Raw genomic sequence first — 24,737 nt, forward strand, 5'->3', positions numbered from 1 at the left:
ATCAAACAAAAGAGGAAGATATCTTATTGTAGTCTTTTTGTTGCGTGATATTGATTTTTGTTTGTACTTTTTTTGTGTATTTTTTTTTCTTGCTGTTGGAATTTAGTAAAGAATTAAATGCTAAATATAAATCCTTCTATATTGCAAAATCTAGAATATTATTTTACAATGTCAAATAGTTTCTGAGAGTACAGTGATATAAATGGTCCTGGACAATGGGAAAACCTTAGCTGCCACTGAAGAAAAAATATTGTCACAGATAGACAGATTATCAGAAACATTTTGTAGCTAACAAGTGAGAAACTCTATTGAAAATCAGTTAATAGGCCAATTGCTGTGTTCTGCTATAATGAGCCATGGGACATGGGGAGAAATCTGTCTGAGCATCTTTTTTATGGACCAATCAACTCTCAATTGTTTAAACAGACTCAAAACTGAAAATTGAAAGGAACTGTGTAAAATACTAAAAAAATTCTACTTTAAACAAAATAACACTCAACAGCATTGTAAGTCTGCAACTTTAACCATGATAATTCAATATTACAATGCTCAGTACATTTGATTAATAAAGGTTTTTAGGCACATCAGTTTCAACAACATTAAAGGGGCATAATAAGTGCAAACAATTGCTTGCATATATTTATGCCTAATATGTTTTTAACCACAAAGTTCAAGTTGGTTCCAGGGCAGCTATGCATTACTGGTACCTAGCTGAATACATCTGGTGATCTAATGACAGGAGACATATGAGTCTACAATCATCAACTGACTTCAGCAGTGCACCACTGCTCCTGAATCTACCTAGGTATGGTTTTTAACAGAGTAAATTAAAAAGATTCTTTTACATTGCGTGCTCTGTCTGCACCATGAAAGTTTAATCATGTCTTTCATATCCCTTTAAAAGGACAGTCCAGTAAAAAATAAACTTTCATGATTCAGATAGGGCATGTTGTTATGGATTTAAAGCAGATTTATACCATATAACACATTTTTAAGAACATTAATGGGACATACTGAACACAAATATTTTGGTTAACGGGACAGCCTAGTCAAAATTAAAATTCATGATTCAGATAGGGCATGCAATTTTAAACAACTTTCCAATTTACTTTTATCATCATATTTGCTTTTTTATCTTAGTATTCTTTTTTGAAAGCTAAGCCGAGGTAGGATCATATGCTAATTTCTAAGCCACTGAACTGCCTCTTATCTCAGTGCATTATGACATTTTTTTACAGTTAGACAGTACTAGTTCATATAGATAATATTGTGCTCACTCCTGTCAAGTTATTTATGAGTCAGCATGGATTGGCTAAAATGCAAGTCTGTTAATTGCACTGAGATAAAAGGCAGTCTGCAGAGGCTTAGATTCAAGGTAATAACAGAGGTAAAAGTATATTAATATAAGTGTGTTGGTTATGCAAAGCTGGGGAATGGGTAATAAAGTGATTATATTTTTTAACAATAAACATTTTAAAGTAGTCTGTCCCTTTAAAGAAAATGGTGTTAGATTTCAATGTAGATATTGGGGCCGAATTATCAAGCTCGCCGGAAACAGTAGTTATGAAGCAGATGTCTATAGACCGCTGTTTCATAACTTGTCCACCTGCACTGAGGCCGTGGACATCAATCCGCCCGATCCTATACGATCAGGGTTGATTGACACCCCCTGCTAGCGGTTGACTGGCCACAAATCTGCAGGGGGCAACATTGCACAAGCAGTTTACAAAAACTGCTTGTGCAATGATAAATGCCGATAGCCTATGCTGTTGGCATTTATCGATATGCAGCAGACATGATCCGCTATATCGGACCATGTTGGCTTGCACCTTAATAAATAGGCCCAATTGACTCATACTGAAAAGTATAGGGTAATGAAAAAGGGACTTTGCCATTTGCCTTGAGAGAATCCCAAATATGAATACTACATAATGATTATTTAACCCTCTAAATAATTGAAAAAAATAATAAACAACGTAATCATAGATGTATAAAGTATTTTAAAGAAAACCCTTATCTTTACACCTCTTCTGGTACTGCCACAAAAAACTAGTTTACAAAATAAAATGTTAACAAAAATATTATTTTGGAAATGAGGCAATGTATTTTTCTAAATTGAGATTCAAGTTGTTAACATTTTAAATTGTTTTTGACAACTTTTATTTTGCTAGCTTTTATTACATCTTTGGGTATTCTTAGTGTCCTCTATAAATAGTTTAAAGGGACATTCCAGCCACATTTTTTCTTTTATGATTTCGAAAGAGAATGCAATTTTAAACATCTTTCTAATTTACTTATATTATCTAATTTGTTTTATTCTCTTGATATTCTTTGATTAAAAGCATATTTAGATATGCTCACTAGCTGCTGATTGGTTGCTGCACATAGAAGCATCATGTGATTGGCTCACCATGTGCATTGCTTTTTCTTCAAATAAGGATATTTAAAAAATGAAGCAAAATAAATTATGGAAGTAAATTGTAATGTTGTTTAAATTTATATTCTCTATCTGAATCATGAAAGAAAGATTTTGGGTTTAGTGGCCCTTTAAGTCATCAGGTCCTTCAACAATTGATGATGTTATATTATGCCTTGGCTAATAGACAAGAGACATCTAAAGTGAAAGTGAAAACATGGGAAATATATTATGACTGTAGAAAAAATATTTTAATACAGATGATAAAGCCTTTTATTTATGGGTTTTGTTGCCTCATTTGCTTGATGTAATTTCAATTTGCTATTTAGGCCACATATACCCAATAGGTATATAATTTGTTATTTTGTTTTTTGTTCTCTGCATGTATAAATAAAGATTTTTTCTTTTCTTGTCTTGTGAAATGTAATAATTTGTATGGTACATGATAGTTAAATAAAGAATTGAAAAAGAAAGAAAATGTCTTGCTGTTAGAAAGATTTTTACTAAATCTATTTTTGCTAACCTCATGTTAATCCTAACAGTTAAGATTCCAAATTATTGCAAGCATTAAGGTATGCTAAATACATTCAAAGGTATATAGAAATTTGTCTTTTAAATGGATGGAAGTGGCTGATAAGTAATTTCAAGCTATTCTAAAGCAGTAAACATGTTTTTCATTTTGAGAGTCTCAATAAAGTTTTATGTAATAGCTCATTTTGTTGAATCCAGCTCTCAGTGGTTTATTAGTATTGAAGAGGTTTATAAAGCATCATTAAATATTTGCATGTGATGTGCAAGAGTGTTGAGTGCCTAGATATGAGATTTAAAAAAGCACTAGGAGAATTATGCATTCAATTTACCCCTATCACTGCATTCTACATAATTTATAAATATATTATGAAGATCCTTGATACATTTCAAAGAGTACAATAATTCAACCACAAATTACTGATATATGTCTCAAATTAATTAGGAAACATCTTCAAATGAAGTAATTCTATTATGCATTTTGCTGATTTATTTTTAGTTACGTTATTAAAATATCCTTAAACTATCTTATACAATACTGTTATGTGATTCTTAATTATATTAAATTGTTTCATATAGATGTACATAGTATCACAATTTTAAATATTGCCTTCATAGGGGCCAATTTACCAAAGTGCGAGCGGACAGCTTATGCTTTCGGCATTTATCATTGCACAAGCAGTTCTGGTGAACTGCTTGTGCAATGCTGCCCCCTGCAGATTCGTGGCCAATCGGCCGCTAGCAGGGGGTGTCAATCAGCCTGATTGTATACGATTGGGCGGATTGAAGACCACAGCCTCAGAGGCAGCGGACAAGTTATGGAGCAGCGGTCTTTAGAAACAGGGGCACTTAAGTCTTAAAGGGACATTCTTCACCAGAATTTTTATTGTTTTAAAAGATAGATAATCCTTTTATTACCCATTTCCCAGTTTTGCATAACCAACACAGTTATAATAATATACTTTTAACCTCTGTGATTATCTTGTATCTAAGCCTCTGCAAACTGCCCCTTTTTTCAGTTCTTTTGACAGACTTGCAGTCTAGCCAATCAGTGCCTGCTCCCAGATAACTTCTCGTGCATGAGCACAGTGTTATCTATAGGAAATACGTGAACTAACACCCTCGAGTGGTGAAAAACTGTTAAAATGCAATCTGAAAGAGGTGGGCTTCAAGGTCTAAGAAATTAGCATATGAACCTCCTAGGTTAAGCTTTCAACTAAGAATACCAAGAGAACAAAGCAAAATTGGTGATAAAAGTAAATTGGAAAATTGTTTCAAATTACATGCTCTATCTGAATCATGAAAGTTTATTTTGGCCTAGACTGTCCCTTTAATTCATTTCTCTGTTCTCGTCTGATGCGTGTGTTTATTAACAAGTTGGTAACATGTTGTTTAAATACTTCCAAACATTTGCTAGATGTATACTGTGAGTGGAGAATGAAAGGAGAGGGTGGATTCATGGAGGGGCAGTGGGTGGAAAATGGTAGAGAGAGGTAGACTCTGCTTTTACTTTGGAAGCTGCATGAGAGATTTCAGTACAGAGCAACTGAGATAACCACAGAATGCACAAAGATAATTTTCAGTTTTTTATTTTCCATCAACACTGCATCAACTTGTCATATAATACCCATTTAAACCCCTCACCACCAGTGTTCAAATCCATTAGAAAACTTTTATTTTTTTCCTGTTGAAATCACATTTTGTGTGAGATTTCTCTTGAGATTGCTCTTAAGTAAAATTCATATCTGTTAGTTAGTTATTGGGGCTGGTCACCAAGAAGGGTGAGGCGGCACACCTGCAATTAAGAAGGGACACGGAGTAGAACACTCATATGGAGGTGTAATGTTACATGTCTACCTAGGTCCATATGATCCCTCTTGTTTGTGCTATAGCCTGGAGTGACGATAGAGCCCTGTTTTAATTGTAACAGTGTTTTCATTTGTATACATTGCTTTTATTGTATACTCTGTTTTAATTAATAAATCGAAGGTTACGCAGAAGGTGATGCTGCTTGTGCCAGTGGGTTATTATATTATGCTATTTATCTCAGAGCTGGATTAAAGCTGAAGAAGTTATGATTATAAAGCTAAAAAGAAAACCAAACCTGATAGTACTGGTAATAAGAATTGGTTTTATTAATTGGTTTTATTTTATGACCACTAAATAGGAATAAACAAACTGTTGTGGCACACTGCATAGTCTTTTAAAAACCTGACAATATTCCCAGAGGCATTTAACACATTGGGTCCCATTTATTTTAGGGACATTGTACACTAGATTTTTCTTTGCATACATTTTTTTGTGGTTGATCCATTTATATAGCCCATCTGTGAGTGTTTAACAATGTATAGTATTGCTTATTTGTTAATAACATAGACTCCTAAACAAGCTCCAAATATCAGATGTAGACGCAATTATTACATATTCCTTCTGCTGTTGTTTGTTTCTTTTCATATGCAGGGAATTTGTAAATAGCTCCATATGATTTCAACATAATCATCAACACATCATAAAACAATTTTGAATTCTGCTCTTTCTGCTTTCCAATACCCTTTCATTGGGTGTCCCAGCCTAACCTCATCAACAGTGCTAAACTGGGACCTTCTAGGTATGTTTTTGAAAAGTTTTATACTGGATTTTTAGAACAGTATATGTACATATTCTTCTTTATAGTAGTGTATATTACCTGCAGTTTTATGAAAATTGGTGTACAGCGTCCCTTTAAATCACAGACAGACAAGCTTCTCAACAATGGGACCTGTTTATGTGTAACTCTGCCCCATGCTCTTTCACAACCAATGACACAAGAGCAGGGTCTGTCAATCACCCTGAACAAATGAGTATGGGATATTTTAACTCTACTACTTCACATGGGGTAAAAAGGTAAAGAAGCAGTGTCTCTAAAGCAGCTTTCACTGCTTGTTAAATTAAGCCCATTGCACGTGAGCCCAATTTGCTATAAAAAACAACAAGAATATTGGATGGATTACCTTTACATGTTTGATACATTTGTTATTATTATAGTTATCATTTATTTATATAGCACCATAAAATTCAATAGCTACTATTTGTTTTAGATCTTTGACAACATTTTTATATTACAAGACCAGATATTCATTATGTTTTGTCAAGTCCTTATAAGTTTATGACACACTGGTTCAAAAAGGTTTCTGTCCAAGCAAATATTTATATTAACAAATACATTGCAAACTATTCTACATGATTATGATTTTGATTTGTATTACTAAATATACAAAAAATATATAGTTTTATTCAAATTTGTATTTATTTTTGTAAATAGCTCCATATCATTTCAACATAATCATCAACACATCATAAAACAATTATGAATTCAGATTATGTCATGCCAAAAAGGTAAAACCATTATACTTACAGGGTATGGTTGCACAACGGTAAGGATAATAGATTCTTTACAGCTTCTGAAAGAATGAAACAAATATAATCAATTACTGTTTGAATATTTTTAAGTTGATAAAACAATCCAATAAAATAAAAAACAACAACTGAGTATCGTGCTAAAATAAGCAAAATATTTAAAAGTTATATTAATACTCACTTTATGATAGATAGATAGATAGATAGATAGATAGATAGATAGATAGAGAGTATATAGATATATAGAACAATTTTGGTGTCAAAAAGTTTTACAAAATGTAGCATTACAAACCATAATATATTTTTAAACCATATCTGGTGTCAAATATGGCAAAGCAGTTATGTAGATCCTTTATAGAAATAGACATATGGGGAAGCAAGTGGGGAAAAATGCTTCCCTTTAAAAATTATGCACGTTACGGGTCTCATGAACTAAGTGTCATGCGCACAAGGTTCTCAGCGTGAGAACCTTTCTGCATGGCTTTACATCAAATGGGCAGTGGACCCTGAACATCTGCTGTTTGCATGTACCATTACACTTGCTTGAGTGTGCAATTCAACCCCCTTCGTTTGCACGACCAATCATGCAAGGGAAGGGCTTGTCAATCACCCGGAGCAAATGTTTCAGGGTGATTTCAATCCACTACCTCAGAGGTGGCGGAGAGTGTAATAAGCAGTGGTCTGATGACTGCTGCTTCTTAGATTGCGTGAAGCTCACATGTGGGAACCTGCTCCACAAGGGCTCAAACGCAGCATAGGCTGCTTAGTACATGGAGCCTTGTATGTAAGCATAAACACTCTTTTGATGCCAAAGACACAATTTTTTAAATATTCTGTTGCTCAACTCTCTGCTACTGCATATATATTCACTTATACTACTATGTTTGGGACATTTATTTTCAACCCCCAGGCCCCACATTAAAATTTCTGCAGATGTTTATAGAGATACAACACATTTAAAAAGTTGAATATTTCTCTTCATTTATGGCACATTTTTGTAAGAAAAAATAAAAAATGCATCCCTTATAAATTCAAATGCTGGTCAGAAAATTTCAGTATTGTTCCCATAAAAAAGCAAGTTTAATTTGGTAAATTATTCCAAGCGAAGAGGTTGATTCCAATAATTTAGGGAAAATGTATTAAAGGGACATAATACTTGTATGCTAAATCCCTTGAATCTGATGCAGTATAACTGTAAAAAGATGACAGGAAAATATCACCTGAGCATCTCTATGTAAAAAAGGAAGATATTTTACTTCTCAATTTCCTCAGCTCACCAGAGTAAGTTCTGTGTAAAAAGTTATACTTCAGCTGCTGCTCAGCTGCAGGTAAAAAATAAATAAATGAAGAAATGAACAGCAGCCAATCAGCATCAACAGTGCTGAGGTCATGAACTCTTTTATTGTGATCTCATGAGATTTCACTTAACTCTCATGATATTTCATAGTAAACTTCCTTAAACTGAATAGGGAAATAAGATGAGAGTGCACAAAGCTCGCTCCTTTGCCTGTCCCGGGACAGACATACTGATTTGCTGCTTAGAAGTCCTTAACAATGGGATGTGGCTACTGAGGAATTTTTGAGGTAAAATATCTTTCTTTTTTACATAGAGATGCTCAGGTGATATTTTCTAGTCAGCTTTTTATAGCTATGCTGCATCACTTTCAAGTGTTTCAACATTTGGGTATCATGGCCCTTTAATTGATTTAGCTACAAAAATGGCCATGGAAGGTAATTTAATGTAGAAAATCATTAAAGTGAATGTAAATTTTGATGCTAAAGTGCTTGGTTTTTAAAAATTTGATTAAAAACAGGGGCACTTTAATTCATCAACATTTACATTTCACTCCTGGGGCCTATCTATCAAGCTTCGAATGGAGCTTGATGCCCGTGTTTCTGGCGAGCCTGCAGGCTCACCAGAAACAGCAGTTATGAAGCAGTGGTCACAAAGACCACTGCTCCATAACCTGCCCGCCTGCTCTGAGCAGGCGGACAGACATCGCCGGAAACCTGTAGAATTTAAATAAACTATTTTTAAACTATTAATTCACCTAACCTATTATACTACACTTAAATTAAACTACCAATTAAATTAACTAAATTACATATTAAAAAATCCTAACCCTACTCAAATTATTTAAATTTACTATTTAACCTTATTAAAAATTGCTAAATTATCCAAAAAAATAAACGCTAAGTTACAAAAAATAAAAAACACTAAATTACGAAAAACAAACAAACCACATTATCAAAAATAAAAAAGAATTACACCTAATCTAATAGTCCTATCAAAATAAAAAAGCCCCCCCAAAATAAAAAAAAACCTAGCCTACAATAACCTACCAATGGCCCTTAAAAGGGCCTTTTGTTGGACATTGCCCCAAAGAAATCAGCTCTTTTACCTGTAAAAAAAAAATACAAACACCCCCCACAACCAACCCCCCCCCCAAATAAAAACCCTATCTAAAATAACCTAAGCTCCCATTGCCCTGAAAAGGGCATTTGCATGGGCATTGCACTTAAAAAGGCATTTAGTTCTTTTACTGCCCAAACCCTACTCTAAAAATAAAACCCACCCAAAAAACCCTTTAATAAACCTAACACTAACCCCCGACGATTCACTTACAGTTATTGAAGTCCTGCTTGAAGGATCCATCCAGCCATCAAGAAGTCTTCATCTGGGTGGCAAAAAGTCTTCATCCGGGCAGCTTCTTCCATCTTCATCCAGCCGGCGAAGTCTTCATCCAGATGGCATCTTCTATCTTCATCCATCTGGCGCAGAGCGGGTCTATCCTGAAGACATCCGGTGCGGAGAACCTTTTCAATACAGTCGCCGCTGTAAACTGGAACTTGAATGCAAGTGACGTCATCCAAGATGGCGCCCCTTGCATTCCTATTGGCTAAAAGGTTCCTATCAGCCAACAGGATTAGAGCTGCTAAAATCCTATTGGCTGTTCCAATCAGCCAATAGGATTGAGCACTCATCATATTGGCTGATTGGAACAGATAATAGGATAAGAGCTGCTCAAATCCTATTAACTGATTGGAACAGCCAATAGGATTTTAGCAGCTCTAATCCTATTGGCTGAATGAAAGCTTTCAGCCTATAGGAATGCAAGGTACGCCATCTTGGATGATGTAACTTGCATTCAAGTTCCAGTTTACAGCGGCGACCGTATTGAAGAGCAGCTCCGTGCCTGATGTCTTCAGGATGGACTCGCTCCACGCCGGATGGATGAAGATAGAAGATGTCGTCTGGATGAAGACTTTGCCGACTAGATGAAGATGGAAGAGGCCGCCTGGATGAAGACTTCTTGCCGCCCCAATGAAGACTTCTTACCGGCTAGATGGATCCTTCAAGCGGGACTTCAATAACTGTAAGTGGATCGTCGGGGGTTAGTGTTAGGTTTATTTAAGGGTTTTTTGGTTGAGTTTTATTTTAAGAGTAGGGTCTGGGCAGTAAAAAAGCTAAATGCCCTTTTAAGGGCAATTCCCATACAAATGCCCTTTTCAGGGCAATGGGGAGCTTACATTATTTAAGATAGGGTTTTTATTTGCGGGGGTTGGTTGTGGGGGTGGTGGGTTTTACTGTTGGGGGGTGTTTTTAATTTTTTGCAACTTAGCGTTTATTTTTGTGTGTAATTTAGTCATTTTTAATAACGTTAAATAGTATATTTAAATAATTTGAGTAGGTTTAGGTTTTTTTTTTATATTGTAATTTAGTTAATTTAATTGGTAGTTTAATTTAAGTGTAGTATAATAGTTAGGGTAGGTTAATTAATAGTTTAATAATAGTTTATTTTAATTCTACAGGTAAGTTTAAAATTATTTTAAGATAGGGATGTTGTAATTTTAATTTAAAGTTAGCAGCTTGTTAGGTTTAGAGGTTAATAGCTTAATTTAGTTTGTGGCGATGTGGGGGGCTGGCGGTTTAGGGGTTAATAGGTTTAGTTAGTGGTAGTGATGTGGGAGGTCAGAGGTTTAGGGTTAATACATTTATTTAGTGGCGGCGGTGGCGGGGAGTGGCGGGATAGGGGTTAATAAGTTTATTTAGGTTGCGGCGGGGTCCGGGAGCGGCAGGATAGGGGTTAATACATTTATTTAGGTGGAGGTAGGGTCCAGAAGCGGCAGTATAAGGGTTAATAACTTTATTTAGGTGGCGGCGGGGTCCAGGAGCGGTGGGATAGGGGTTAATACATTTATTTATGTGGCGACGGGGTCCGGGAGCGGTGGGATAGGGGTTATTAACTTTATTTAGGTTGCGGCGGGGTCCGGAAGCGGCGGGATAGGGGTTAATACATTTATTTAGGTGGCGGCGGGGTCCAAGAGTGGCGGGATAGGTGTTAATACATTTATTTAGGTGGCGGCAGGGTCCAGGAGCGGCGGGATAGGGGTTAATACATTTATTTAGGTGGCGGCGGGGTCCGGGAGCGGCGGGATAGGGGTTAATACATTTATTTAGGTGGCGGTGGGGTCCGGGAGCGGCGGGATAGGGGTTAAACATTTTAGTATAGTGGCGGAGTTTAGTGACAAGGTATAAATAAAGTTGGTAAAACGTTGAATAGACGCAAGATCGATGACTGTTAGTTAACAACAGTCCGATGCTCATCGCCCCGTACTTGGTGCGTGGCTTTTTGACGGCTTTTTTTATAAATATGGAGATAGTATTCAGGTCCGTGGCCGCGATGTTAGGCAAGCGTATTGGTGCAGTTGAATTCTACAAAGTTGACGGCTTGATAGATATCCCCTCTAAAATCATCAATGGATTTTAAGCACTTTTTGTAAAAATTACTTCTGTGGCAATTCAGGATCTCACCTTCCAAAATGTTTTTTTTGCATAAATGCTTTGTTGATGACCCGTTTATATAGCCCATCTGGGAGTGTTTTTTTTAACAATGTATAATTTTGCTTATTTTTTATAACATTGTGCTGATTTTCAGATTCCTAACCAAGCCCCAAAGTATCAGATGTAGACCCAAGTCTACAGAATCCTGCTTCTAATGTGCAGGGGAGGTGGGGAAGGGTCTGCTCTTCCTGCTTTCTCAGTCCCTTTCACTGGTTGTCCCTGCCTCACCTCATTAACAGTGCTAAACTCGGATTTTATGAGTCAGTTTTTAAAAGGTTTTATACTGGATTAGATCAGTATCTGTGCCTATTATTCTCTAGAGCAGTGTCTATTACATGCAGTTATATGAAAATTGGTGTATACTGTCCCTTTAAAGTCAACCGGCATTGGAGAGATTGCGTATGGTGGAGTGTTGCTCTGATCACCTTTGAATTGCTATAGTTTAGCAGTCAAGCAACCCTGAGTGACAAAAAGCCTTGTTTTTATGTGAATTGATTTTAAATGTGTAATTTTAATTGTAAAAAATAAAAATAAAAAATTATGGAAAAAAAAATCCTTAATTGCCATTGATTTCTTATACACAAAAAGTTATTAAAATCCAAAGCACGGACTCTCCCCAATATATAAACTACTTTGGACCTTGAAAAAGATAGGTTACGAAATTGGATGACCTATATCACAATCGGATACACATTCATACTATCGGATACCCTGACAGTGAAATTGAATTTGTTATCAAGGATCACGCCAGCCACACCCTTAATCACCCTGTCACCTGAAATTAGGAACACAGTTAATAGCATATGACCTAACAAAGGCCTTTATCGTTTTGCAGACATATCAAGCACCCAAAATCCTCACTTTTGAACAGTATTAGGATACTCCTCCTTTTCTTTAAAACTCCTGGTTCCATTACTTACAATTAATTTCAAGGGCTAATGAAATAAGAAAAAGCAGACACAGATTAAACCCACATTTGAGACACTATGCCTATCTTCTAACAGAATGAAAGGAGCAGTAGCAGAATTATATAACAGCTTTTATTCAAGGCATACACCAGACAAACTGAAATCCATACATAAATGGAAAGAAGAAGGACATTTTACAAAGAGAATATGGAATGGGCTGAACTGCTTAGAAGGAGCTTGTCCTTCACCAATAGTGCAAACCTAAGAAAAAAAAATGTATATTACAGCAACATATAGGTGGTATTTACATCCCAGTAGGTTTAAGAATAAGCAACCAGATATGGAAAATAACTCACATAAATATTGCTATAGAAGATGTAAAGAAGAAGGATTATATACCCATATGTGCTGGTCATGCTCAAAAGTTAAGTGAATTTGAGATACAACTTCTAAACTGTTAAGGGAAATATTCAATAAACAAATCCACTCACTATGGAACTTGCACTACTACAGTTCACATATCTAAAACATCACTAACATTAGTGGGCATAATCTGTACAGCAGTTAAAACTAATATTGCAACATTTTGGAAAACTGAAATATCACATTTCGACATGATCTTGAACAAAATCAACTATTATCACCAGATAGCTGATGTCACTTCTACTCTAATAGACAATAGAGCATAATACATTAACATTTGAGAGGAATGGATTGTTTGGAAAGATAAATTGAGGATACAAAACAAACACAATCTAGAAACTAACACACTGAACACATACCTTAATATAGGGGAAGCCCACAGACAACCAGTTCTTTCTTTCACAAACTTGATTTTCTTTCACTAATTCTATCATTTTATTTTATTTAACTTTCTGAACTTGACATATTTAACTGATCTCTGCTTGATAACTGGCACAAATGCAAACATCTGTTTATTTCAAGGAGCAGAAATGGAATTGAACATGAAAAACTTGGAATTACTCATATTAATAACAGAATCATCATCCAAACATTTCTCTTGAGTTAAGATTTCTTTAGCAAATAGTTTGATACATGTACCGGAGTGATTGTAACAACAACAACTATCCTTGCTGCTTGAACAGAGACGTATTAAATTAAATATGTATGTATTGGGTACTTGTAAAGCGCAGCTAATCACCCGTAAGGGTCTCAAGGCGCTGCTCATTTTATCAACCTTGGAAGGATGAAAGGCTTAGAGGATCTCGCTGGGGATGGAACCTGCAACCCTTGGATTGCTACAGAGCTCAGCCACAGAGCCTTAGTATGCTGAGCTATCTGTCCGGCTTTGGAGACTCAGTGTATTTCAGGGAAGAAAAGGCCCTAATACTATTAGTTCTGGATTCTGTAATTTTGCATTGTTATTTTTATGTAAACCATAATACAAATTATTTTTTTTAAAAAATCCAGAGCACAGACGTCATATATACAAATGCTTTAATAAAATGATAATATAAGTATTTCTAAAAAAAGTTATTTTTGTTTAGTGAAAAGGATTAAAGAAACATAAAACTCAGAATTGTTCTTTCATGATTCAGACAGAGCATACATTTGTAAACAACTTTCCAATTTACCTCTATTATCATTTTTGCTTCATTCTCTTGCAATGCTTTCTTAAAGGAGCATCAATGCAGTACTGGGAACTAGCTGAACACATTGGTTATCCAATTACAAGAGGCATATATGTGCAGCTACCAATAAGCAGCTAGCTCCCAGCAACTGAGTCTACCTCGGTTTACTTTTCAACAAAAGATACCAAGAAGCAAATAAAATAAAATAAGTAAATTCAAAAGTTGTTTAAAACTGTATGCTCTATCTGACCCACACAAGAGAAAGTATGGGTTTCATGTCCCTGTAATTACACAACTACATAGACTTATTTTTTAGTCACTAGTCACATTTTTGTAGTGTAATTTAATCACTTGTATTGAGAAATGTACTTCTTTTTTTTACATTGCAAATATCTTATTCTTTGGCATTTTGTGTTGTTTTTTAGCATTGCAAATAAACAGTACAGATTTTTCCCCCAAAAGGAAGACCAAAAATGCATGAAAAAAAAAAAAATTCTTAAAAATGCTTCTTTTCCCCCTCAAATAACTAATTACACTATCCTGCCCAGTAACACCTCTTTGTACACCAAGGGGTATATTTAATATAGTACGAGCTGACATGATAGGATACGCTGTTGGCATTTATCATTGCACCAGCATTTCTTGTGAACTGCTTGTGCAATGCCGCGCCCTGCGGTTTCGCAGCCAATCGGCTGCTAGCAGGGGGTGTCAATCAACACGATCGTATTCGATCGGGTTGATTTCTTTTCGCGGCCTCAGAGCAGGCGGACAAGTTACAGAGCAGAGGTCTTTAGTCCGCTGCTTCATAACTTCTGTTTCTGGCGAGCCTGAAGGCTTGCATAGAAACAGAGGCATCAAGCTCTATAAAGAAGCTTGATAAATCGGCCCCCAAGAATGTAAACTTTTGAAAAGATTGAAGAAGCTCCTTTGTTTCAATGGTGCAAATCTTGCAATTTTATGTGCTTTGACAATGTACAGTGTGTGACTTTTTAAAATCCTGCTATGTAGATATAAGAAGTTGCAGCTACTCTCTCCTGCGAGTTATTCATTTACTGCACAGTTCTTGATTCAAAGCCAGAATCGTGAGTAAAAAAATGCTTTCTACTCAATCAATTAAGAATAAAAATAGGATTAATCTGCACTTTTATAGTTGTATTAATATTAACAAACCATCCAACACACATGTCCACTATACCCATAACGCCTCTGTTTAAACACTAACGGCTAGATTACGAGTCTTGCGTTAGCCTTAAAAAGCAGCGTTGAGAGGTCCCAATGCTGCTTTTTTCTTAACACTGGAAATATGAGTCTGGCAGGTACAGGTGTCCCGCTCACTTTTCTTCCGTGACTTGAGCACACCGCGTATTCCCTTACATCAATTGAGTATCCTGTCTTTTCAATGGGATTTTCCTAGCACCGATATTATGAGTCTTGAAAGAAGTGAGTGGTACACCCTCTCCTGTCAAGACTCCTACCGCATTTAAAAGTCAGTAGTTAAGAGTTTTATGGGCTAACGCCGTAACATAAAACTCTTAACTAAAGTGCTAAAAAGTACACTAAAACCCATAAACTAGCTATTAACCCCTAAACCAAACCCCCCCCCCCACATCGCAAACACTTAAATACATTTTTTAACCCCTAATCTGCCAACCGGACACTCGCCGCCACTTTAATAAATATATTAACCCCTAAACCGCAGCACTCCCGCCTCGCAAACACTAGTTACATTTTTAAGACTTCTGCCCGTCTGGAGGTCCTCTTCTGCCCGGATCGGATGAAAACTTCTGCCCCTCTGGAGGACCACTTCTGCCGGTTGGGTGAAGACGTCACAAGGTAGAGTGATCTTCAAGGGGGTAGTGTTAGGTTTTATTAAGGGGGGATTGGGTGGGTTTTAGAGTAGGGTTGGGTGTGTGGGTGGTAGGTTGTAATGTTGGGGGGGGGGTATTGTATTTTTTTTTACAGGTAAAAAAGCTGATTACTTTGGGGCAATGCCCCGCAAATGGCCCTTTTAATTTAGTGTAGGGTAGAGCTTTTTTTATTTTGGGGGGCTTTTTTATTTTATTAGGGGGATTAGATTAGGTGTAATTAGTTTAAAATTCTTGTAATTATTTTATTATTTTTTGTATTTTAGTGTTCTTTTTTTAATACTTTAGTTTATTTAATTTAATTGTATTTAATTGTAGTTAGTTTAGGTAATTAATTTAATTATAGTGTAGTGTTTGGTGTAATTGTAACTTAGGTTAGGGTTTATTTTACAGGTAAATTTGTACTTATTTTAACTAGGTAGTTATTAAATAGTTAATAACTATTTAATAACTATTGTACCTAGTTAAAATAAATACAAAGTTGCCTGTAAAATAAAAATAAACCCTAAGCTAGCTACAATGTAACTGTTAGTTATATTGTAGCTAGCTTAGGGTTTATTTTATATGTATTTAGTATTTAGTTTTAAATCGGAATAATTAATTTAATTGTAGTAATTTTATTTAGATTATTTTAAATTATATTTAAATTAGGGGGGGTTAGGGTTAGGCTTAGGTTTAGGGGTAAATATATTTATTATAGTGGCGGTGACGTTGGGGGTGGCAGATTAGGGGTTAATAAGTGTAGGTAGGTGGTGGCAACGTTGGGGCGGCAGATTAGGGGTTAATAAATATAACGTAGGGTTTGGCGATGTTGTGGGCAGCAGATTAGGGGTTCATAAGTATAATGCAGGTGTTGGCGATCTCGGGGGCGGCAGATTAAGGGTTAATAAGTGTAAGATTAGGGGTGTTTAGACTCGGGGTTCATGTTAGGGTGTTAGGTGTAGACATAACTTTACTTTCCCCATAGGAATCAATGGGGCTGCATTAGGAGCTGAACGCTGCTTTTTTGCATGTGTTAGGTTTTTTTTCAGCCGAATCAGCCCATTTGATTCATATGGGGAAATCATGCACGAGCACGTTTAGCCAGCTCACCGCTACCGTAAGCAGCGCTGGTATTACAGTGAGATGTGGAGCTAAATTTTGCTCATTGCTCACTTTTTAGAGGCTAACGCCGGGTTGAAAAAAAAACGTAATACCAGCGTTGTCTGTAGGTGAGCGGTGAGCTGAAACTGCTCGTTAGCACCGCACCCCTGTTACCCCAAAACTCGTAATCTCGCTGTATGGGTTTAGAACACAAGATGTTAATTTCACACGTTACTTATTAATAACATTACACACTGTAAAATGGTATCAATCAAAATAACTCTGTTATATATAAACCTACAAAATGGCCATTGTGTTTGTAATTTCTGCTTGCATTTCATTTTTTAATACTGATATCAAGAACTTAACAATGGAAAATATGTTTTCATGTAGTTATCTGTAGAAAACTGGCCTTTTATCTGCACCAGCAACTTTTATGTGATCACTCAAAATCTATGCTGACAATATCCAAGTTCAAAATGCAATAACGACCAAATATATTGACAAGGTTGTGATGACACCCGTGTTTGACTCTAGCTTGTCATATATATATTTTATTCCCACATAATTATGCAAAACCCTATTGAAAATTCGGAGAAAATCATATTTCTTAATTTTTTACATACGGGTGACTTAAAGGGGCATGAAACACAAAAGTTTTATTTAATTATTTAGGTAGAAAAAACTATTTTAAACAACTTTCTAGTTTACTTCTATTATCAAATTTGTTTAATTATTTACACATGGGCGAGCCAATAACAATTGGTATATATATGCAGCCACCAATCCGCAGCTAGAACCTAGGTTCTTTGCTGCTCCTGAGCTTACCTAGATAAAACGTTCAGCAAAGGATAACAAGAGATGTAAACAAATTAAACAATAGAAGTAAATTGGAAAGTTGTTTAAAATGTTATGCTCTGTCTAAATCATGAATGTATAATTATGACTTTACTGTCTCTTTAAGTTTTCACATAGCATATTCTGATTAATATGGTGGCCACTGACAGTCAAATTATATCACCCGTAGGAGAAATAATATAATGTATGATAATTTTCTATCAAGTTTTCGAATGGATATTAAACAGCCTATGAAATAATGTTTTTGTTATCATGGACGCTGGTTGCCAATATCTCCTTGAAAAAAAAAATGATTTGTGTAAAAATGTGTATTAAATTTTATTGTTTACCACAGTTAGTTGTTTATAGCAGTATTCAATTCTATTTGATCTCCTGTTATAACACATACAGTTTAAATACATTTGATTTTAAGCTTTGACATCATAAACATTTTGGAAATTGTCACAGTTCAGGATTATGCAAATCTTTCACTGACTTTGACAGAGAGGTTTACTAATGTATTGTGCATCTCTTTTGAACCAAATAATCAGTATGAAACATTCGTACAATATCTTTAACATTGTGGAAAATATAAGATCAGAATATTCTGCTGGCTTAAAGTAACTAAGCTAAGTAAATCTTCTTTCACACTTAAATGTCTTTCATTAAGGTAAAAAAGTATGGAACACAAGACTTTTAACTCAATGATGATTATTACGACCACATGAAGTGAAATATAAAAGGAAAACATATTTGCTTTACAAAAGTCGGTGGATATTATTACTTAAAAATATACTAAAACATAAACTCCAATAGCTACATCAGCTATACATACAGTATGGCCTCCATTACATATGCAGCGTCGGCCGCAAAATGCTCCGTTGCCAGATTTTACGTGATTTTGGTATTACATATACGGCGTAGCATACAAGTTACGCGCGTATATTTTACCCTTCGGACCTATTTTTTTTAGCCATTGACTAACATAGAACAGACGCGCAATTTGGTATCAAATATGCAGCGTAAGGACTTACGTGCGCAGAATTCTGAAAATCTACTCCATTCTCATCTCGCCACATATTGCAAGCGCAGCAACCCTTGCACTGACTAAAAAAGCAACGTAACTCCCTGGAAGCCTTAACAAACAAATACATTTAAGCGCCATCTCAAGGTTAAAGGGACAGTATACTATGATATTGTTTTTTTAAGGTCTATTTGTGTATTTGAAATAGTTTGAAGCCACAACATAATCAAATGGATTGAGCTTGTAGGTACTTTATCACATTGTGGACATATACTTGCTTATTTACTTTAAATTGTATTACCTTCATCTCCTTAGAACCCACTGGAGTGTAATTTATTCTAATGCTAACACATCTTGGCACTGATGCCAAAATATATAAAGGGATAGTCAAGTCCAAAGAAAACCTTCTTCTTTTAAATAGGGCATGCTATTTCAAACTACTTTCAGATTTAATTATAACACTTGCTTTGTTCTCTTGGTATTCTTAGTTGAAAGCAAAACCTAGGATGGCTCATATGATAATTTCTAAGACCTTCTTGAAGGCTGCCTCTTTGCAATTGTGTCAAACCAATCACAGACACCACAACCTCTCAGGTCTCACCTGCAGACTTAAAACACCTGATAATGCCCACCCTATCAGTAACATCACTACTATATATACCAATGTGTCAATTTATATTGGATGTGAGATACATTGATTTACATCTTAGAAGTGAATATTACTATATGTACCCTTCATAAACAACTATTGTGGATGTGAGTTATAGTACAAGAATATGTCATAAACAGGATAATATTACCTTTTTTTTTGCCATTTCCACACAGGTCTTATTATATGTTTTAACAATATTAGTGTAATAAAACACCCCTCACATGGATGTGGATGACAATTATATGGTAAATAACAGAGGACAAGATTTATGGTGAACTATAAGAATATGTATTTCTTTTTTGGCTTCTTAGATGAGGGAGCTGAGGTGACTGTAGTGGATTGCCTTGTTCTCCTGGTTTGAGAAGATTCTGATGTTTCTGCTGGTGTGCTGGCCACAGATGATAGGCTGGAGGCAGTGTCCTGCTAGTGTGTAAAGTGCTCAACCAACACACCCAAGAGTTGATTTTTTTCTCGCCATCTATTGTCCATCTGCATCTGCATATCAGACAGAATTCACATAATCTGTGACTGGTTTTGAACACTTCCACTTAATGATGCTGCCATGTCCCTCTGCAGCTCTATGCTACATTTGTGTAACCTCTCTTGGCTCCTGAAGAACCTCTCTTGGCTCCTATGGAACCTCTCTTGGCCTCTTTGTCTGCTCTCAGAGCTTGTTATGAGTGTCCTCTGGAGTGCAATGTATTCCTCACCCAGGGGAGAATACAATGCATCCACAGGCTCTTGAGCAGCAGGGCTTCTAGTTGCTTGAGGTGCAAGTTCAGCTGAATCTGCTGGTTCTGGTGGGACAGGTTCAGCTGCATCTGCTGGTTCTTTTGGGACAGGTTCAGCTGCATCTGCTGGTTCTGTTGGGACAGGTTCAGCTGCATCTGCTGGTTCTGTTGGGACAGGTTCAGCTGCATCTGCTGGTTCTGTTGGGACAGGTTCAGCTGCATCTGCTGGTGCTTGAGTACTTTCAGCTATATTTTCATCTGCAGATGGTGGAGCTCTCCCAAGTGATGAGGATGGTGGAGCTCTCCCAAGTGATGAGGATGGTGGAGCTCTCAGGGTGGATTGATAGTCCCACTGATGACCAGTGTGTGACCACTCAGCCTGTCCAGTTGGCACTTCTTGTGACATAGTCTGTGGGTAAAAGCCATGACTGCCCTGAGATTGTGTTGGGGGGGGGGGGTAAATACATGGACCCTTTTTGGCTGTCTTGGCTCCCCCTCAAAGCCAAAAGAAGAATATTCATCTGGCCAGGAATCTTGCCAGGGGTCATATGGCAATGATGGTGGCATCACTCCCGGGTCCTCAACTGAAGCAACCCAACCCTGCTCATGCCTGGGAGCATACTGTTCATGTGGTTGCCTGAAGACTGGTGGTGGTGGTGGTGGCTGCATGCCTGTGACTGGTGGTGGTGGTGGTGGCTGCATGCCTGTGACTGGAGGTGGTGGTGGTGGTGGTGGTGGCAGCATGCCTGTTTGTATCCTTGTGAGAGGAGGTTCTGTGGAGGAATCAAATTATGAGAGGGATTAGTACAGTCAGATATATGTCCATGTGGGCATACAATGTACATTGATACATGCTAGAGCCTTTACTGATTCTCATGTCAAACTCTATAACATGCATGTGCACATTGTGATTTGTGCTATGAGGGATTTTAATATGCGCAGTATACAGGTATGTGTTTCATACAATAGTTATGTGTTCATGTCAATGATGGAAAAAATGTGTTCTTTAAGTGACACTATGGTCACACAATTTACTTTAGCCTGATGTAGGCACAGAACCTGCTTTATTGAGCTAAAAGTATTGTGATGGCTATAGTGTCCATTTACTGAAGACTCTACATGTGGCTTGTGGCCTGTGTTACTCTGAGACATGTTAGTATTGCACTATTCCACCTCATATCATGAATTGCATTGTGTTAAGTAGCATTAATGTCAAATATAATTTTAGATGTTTTTGTTAGTAGGCCAAATACCATGCTCCTCATTGTGTACATGAATGTGTGATATTAAAGGATGTTATATCTCAAATACATATAATACTGGTGTGTGGGATGTTACTCACCAGCATGACGTTCTGTGGTTGCAGCCCCTGATTCAAAAGCCCCTGGAAGTCCACGGAATGCTGTGATACTCAGGGACCTGCGTATCATCTCCTGCCAGGTGTTATATTCTATGTCCAGGGATGGACAACCGCCTGTTCCCCTCTGGTGCATAGCTTCCTGCCCCATCTTTTCTTTCACCCGCCTCTTGCAGTCATTCCACCACTTTTTAAGGCCCTCAACAGTCCTCCTCTGTGGGGCCACACTGTTGACGGTATCCTCTACCACCAACCATGCCGTTTTTCACCTTTTAGCACTGCCTTTGCCCTTCTCCTGCCCCATGAGGGCACTGTTATTGTCCATGATGGCCTGGACTAGGGCAACATTTTCATCAAATGAGAAGTTTGGACATCTCAGCCTCTCATCCTCCATGTACACCTGGCTTGCTCCCTGTGATGTCCCTGGTGTGGGTTCCTCCCTATCCTCTCCCTCCTCCCCCCTTCTGTCCCCATGTGCATCCTCTGTCCCTCTTCTTGATGTGCCTGGTCTCTGGCCCTCTCCCCACTCCACTTGACGGGGACCCCACTGCTCCTCCTGTCCTCTACAATACTCCTCTCCTTGCCACTCCTCTCCCCTCCTCCCCTCTGCCCTACCTCTCCCTGCCATCGTCACACTAAATCACACTACACACACTCACACTCACTCCCAGTTCAATCACATACAATCACAACCAAATACTCAACCTATCACATTGTAAAATTCAAATAAAATGTGTAAGGTGTTAGAAAAAAAAAGTATTGTGTATTTTGTATATGTATGTATGCAATATGTGTGCAATATGTAAAAATATGTGTAAGTGTACAAGCTTAAACAACCAACAATGCGACCTAACTAACTCCTCTGTTTGCGCCTCTCTCTCTACTCTGACTAATCCTCCACTCCTCTGTAGTGTGCTGTAGCTCAATGAACCATCCAAACACACTGATGAAAATGCCTGCTGCGCATGGGTTTATATATGAATTTTGAATAGCGTAATTACGTGTCGCATTTTTATATGAAGTCGGGGTTCATTTTTACGAGTGTTAGCCTAATTTGCATCAAGTTACTTGCGTAAGTTACTTGCGATGACTAAAATGTGTATTTGCGCACATTTCGGAAGATCGCCAGTTTGTCCTACTTACGCCAGTTTAGCATCTAATGGCACAGTATATGTAATACCCCGATGTGTGAGGTGAAATTACGGACGGCACAGGTTCCCACACTTGCTCCGAAACCAGCGCCGTATATTTGATCACGCCCTATAGCTGCAGATGAGCACTTTTCAAAAATAAAAAGGAACATTTTTTTTTGTAGCATATTTTGATCTATATTTGCTTTAAAATATTTTTTCTTTACCAGTGTTGGGTATAACTCTGTTAAACTTTGTTTAATGATGTTGTACCATCAATTAGCTACTCTCCAAAAAGGTTCTGTTATATTTCACGGGAATACTAAACACACACAGCATGCTTTAGGGCATCTGTTCTTTTGACTTCAACATTTATGGGCATTTAATATATATATATATATATATATATATATATATACATACATACATATACTGTACTGTGTCTATATTTAGCAAATAATAAGCTTATACAAATGTGATCATGGTATGTCTTAATAAAATTGTATTAATTAAAGTGATTTTGAAATGCTAGTATTTACCAGTGCCACAAATAAAGGGGACTTACAGTCATGAAGTATTAAATACGTCATTAAGAAAGTTTCTTTATTTGTCTGCAGTGTATGGCGTGCTCAGCACCTCAGGTCTCCCACAGCAAAACACTATTTTTTAAATGATGTGAAGTTTCCCCCATTAACCAATAACCATGCGGCCCAGTTGGCATTATGCTATATGGCTAGCACACTATTGGCTAACATCACAAAAAAACATTCTCCCATGGGCAGCCTGAAGCACTCAGCACCGCATATGCTGCAAGCAAATAAAGGATCTCTCAGCATGAAGTATTTTATACTTCTTGACTGAAAGTCCCTTTTATTTGTAGCACTAGTAAATTCTAGTATTTAAAAAATCCCAGGATTTACCATCACTTTAAGTATTAGATATGCAAGCAATCGATATTTCCGCTTCACTTTGTTATACCAGTGCACGATTATGTGCGCTGGTATTACAAGTGAATTGGGAGCGCAATAATTTAGCTCTCTACTTGTAATCTAGCACTCTATTTTAGGATATGCTATACTAAACCAGACTGGTCTCAAACACTAACTTCAGCTTAGACTTTTAAAGTGCAACATCCAGAGTAGCAAAGTTTATTAAAAACAGTTGGTGACTTTTTATGTTTGTTGAATTGCTCTTTAACAATTCAATAATTATAAGTCTGAGAAACAGTAATCAAAGGCCAAGATAAATGCTGTATGTAATTCTTGCAATTCAGTGGCTTCTAGAAATCCCTAAAGTATTCTGAGCTAGATAAAAAGTTGTGCGCTATCGTTAGCACGGGCACTATATTGCAACTTGTGTGCATATTACAAGTTGAAAGTAAATGCGACCACACAAGTGCAAACTAAATTTGTTCTCATAAGGTTAGCGTGACTGAAAACCTTGCATGAAGGGTTAAGGATAAATAAAAAGTTGCACCAAATACAACATAAATACCTCAAAATAAAGTTTTACACTAATATATATATATATATATATATATATATATATATATATATATATATATATATATATATACTATATACATATCTAAATACAATATGCATGTCTAAATATGTGTATGTATTTGTATCATATGTATATACAGTATGTGCATATATGTGTATTTATGTTTTTATTTGTATATATGTACAATACAGTATATATTTATATACACTGTGTATATATATATATATATATATATAAAATATATATATAATATATAAGAAAATATATAAATAAGAAAAAGTATTTTTTGTCATATTTTATAATGTGTTTACTATGAATGTACTGTAACTATTCTTTATACATCTATACATATATATACATATATATACATATATATGAGAATTTAGTCCGCTTCCGTGTTTTGTATATGTCTGGGACGATTACATCTGGGGTAGAACATATTCTTCTATGTAAAGAACATTAGAATGGGAGATATTCATATTTCATGTTGAGTTTTTTAGCGCACTTGAATAAACGCACGCGAGTATTGGAGTTAGTGTTTTTTCAAGTTTCCCACTCTATAGAAGTCTATTGGAGAATACGTTAACTCTTTTGCGGTATTCCAAGTTCAACTGTTTGCGGACGTTGGGTTTTCACAAACTTTTTACTTTCAACTTGTAATGTGAGTGCAAAGCCTCCGGCTAGCGATGTTAACATTCGAGTGGGAGCGATCTAGCCCCAAATTTTCTACAGTTAAATTGACTTTTTTATATATACAAAACATCATTAAATGTTTGAAATCTTTTTTTTCTGAATTGACCAGAAAGCAAAACAAGCAGATTTTACTTGTCCCATTGCCTTTAAGTTGGTTCTCTAACTCTGAAGGT

General features: G+C 36.5%; 1 protein-coding gene across 1 annotated transcript in view; it reads right to left on the reverse strand.

Annotated features, from left to right (window-relative positions):
- The window catches only part of FRMPD4 (FERM and PDZ domain containing 4), a gene marked incomplete at its 5' end in the record, with an annotated part of 552,900 nt that overhangs the window by 169,895 nt on the left and 358,268 nt on the right, over positions 1–24,737 (reverse strand). Inside the window, one exon of the mRNA XM_053707589.1 lies at positions 6,339–6,384. Coding sequence (XP_053563564.1) covers positions 6,339–6,384 — 46 coding nt within the window. The remainder of the gene's footprint in view (positions 1–6,338; positions 6,385–24,737) is intronic.

Source organism: Bombina bombina, chromosome 3 (genome assembly GCF_027579735.1).
Source record: "Bombina bombina isolate aBomBom1 chromosome 3, aBomBom1.pri, whole genome shotgun sequence".
Lineage (NCBI taxonomy): Eukaryota > Metazoa > Chordata > Amphibia > Anura > Bombinatoridae > Bombina > Bombina bombina.